This window comes from Poecilia reticulata, unplaced genomic scaffold (genome assembly GCF_000633615.1).
Source record: "Poecilia reticulata strain Guanapo unplaced genomic scaffold, Guppy_female_1.0+MT scaffold_236, whole genome shotgun sequence".
Taxonomy (NCBI): domain Eukaryota; kingdom Metazoa; phylum Chordata; class Actinopteri; order Cyprinodontiformes; family Poeciliidae; genus Poecilia; species Poecilia reticulata.
This window is the reverse complement of record NW_007615028.1, coordinates 251,372-253,134: the sequence shown is the minus strand read 5'-3', so window position 1 is coordinate 253,134 and position 1,763 is coordinate 251,372. Positions and strand designations below refer to the sequence as shown.

The following is a 1,763-nucleotide window of genomic DNA, read 5'->3' as shown; positions in this document are numbered from 1 at the left end:
TGTTAGCGTAGCAGCTAATATAACCGCTGACTGTTAGCGTAGCAGCTAATATAACTGCTGATTGTTAGCGTAGCAGCTAACGTTTCATACTGTTTTCTAATGAGAGCTGATGAGAAACCGCTGTTAGAGGAGAAGTKAATTAAAAACCAGAGGATTTAGTGAGTAAAGGTCAGTCAGGATCAGAGCTGGAGCTGCTGGTCTTCAGTCTGTTTCCAGCTCAGCTTCTCCATGTCGGTGTTTAGCTATAAAGATGCTACGAGTCAGAGCCCAACATGCTGAAAATGGCTTTTTATGAATGTGAAGGAAACATTTATGTATTTTCTATTTCACTTTAGGATAATTTCTCTTTTCTTCTTGGCTTTAGCCTGTGAACCAGGACGTCTCAGAAGTCATTGAGTTCTCCCAGTGTGACCAGCAGACTGTGACCAGTGTTCCCAGTATAATGAATAAATGTTTTATTCTTTCACTTTTTGTTGTAAATATCTCAATCTGAAGTATTAGTATATTAATGTAGCTTTTGTAATGAAATAAACATAATTTACTGTTGGAATTATTTTCAGTCTTTGCTGTCAATAGTTGACAAACTGAAATAAATATTTATTCTCTGGAAAAAAGTAAGAAAAATATGTAGTTTAATGTTTGACAATGACTGATTTATAAATCAATAATGTATAAAAATAAATACATACAATTGTTACATTATTTGTTTCTTGTCTTGAAATGTTAAATGTACATTAAATTATGTAAATATGTTATTTAATAAAACTGTAAAAGTGTCTGTTCATCAATATTAATATAAAAAAGATCAAATCAAACATTGAGCCCTTTATTCAGAAAACTATTAAATAATCACATCCAAAGTTAGAAACTGTCTTTAGTCATTTCTCTGATTTCCAAATATATTAATGTGTGATAAAATGAATTAAGTTTAAATACTTTATAGAACGGCACTTTGTGAAGTTCGGTCCTTTTACCTGCATTAGCTACTGGCAGAGATGCCACATTCAATATGGCGGACCGGCCCGCTCCATGACCTTTGACCCGCTCCATGAGACGGCGCCTGGTCTGACGTCAGACCAGACACCGGAAGTGACCTTGGTTTGTAAGTGCAACCTTCAAACGAACCTTCCTGGACCCAAATCTCGAGTTTCCGGTCCAAAAACTGAACTCCGGATCTTTACAGGTACGCGGCTGCAGCGGTTCGGATCAGCTGATCCACCGGAACCATGAAGCTGCTGGTCCGAACCGGAACCGCCTTGTTGGTCGGAGCGGGAGTCGGAGCCGCAGTGAGCAACCGGCTGAGCTACAGAAGCCGAGCTGAGGAGCAACAAGCCGGTCCACTGGGGTGGGTTCCGGTCCTGCCGGTACCGGAGAATCTGACCGTCCGGGCCTCCGAACTCGCCGTGAGTGAATCGGTGTCTGTTCTGGATGTTAAGTCCTCCTGGACTTTCTCATAACCCGGTTCCGACCCATTTCTGAAGAACCTCCGGGTTTAGTCTGAGGCCCGAGTCAGAACCACTTAAATCCACCAGCAGGGGGCAGCAGTTCAACCGGGTTGAGCTTCTAGATCAACATGATTGATCAACGACGGATTGATCGATACTTTAGATCATAACCGATAAACTTCAGTTTGAAAGAATGAAGATGATTCTATATGAATATGTGCATATTTAGATGTTAAAATTATAAAAATAATTTCCCTGCTGAGTCATTTTCATTGACCCCATTTTTAATAAATCAAAATAAATAATAAAAATAAATAA

General features: G+C 39.6%; 1 protein-coding gene across 2 annotated transcripts in view; it reads left to right on the top strand.

Moving 5' to 3' along the window:
• Positions 1-1,070: 1,070 nt before the first annotated feature.
• Positions 1,071-1,763, top strand: part of endog (endonuclease G) — a 4,592-nt gene continuing 3,899 nt past the window's right edge. The window contains exons 1-2 of one of the 2 annotated variants that reach the window (XM_008402545.1): positions 1,071-1,102; positions 1,184-1,403. In XM_008402545.1, the coding sequence (XP_008400767.1) occupies positions 1,227-1,403 (177 nt within the window). In that variant the 5' untranslated portion in view covers positions 1,071-1,102; positions 1,184-1,226. Of the gene's footprint in view, positions 1,404-1,763 lie in introns of both variants that reach the window. The other variant, XM_008402544.1, reaches the window with a different exon arrangement.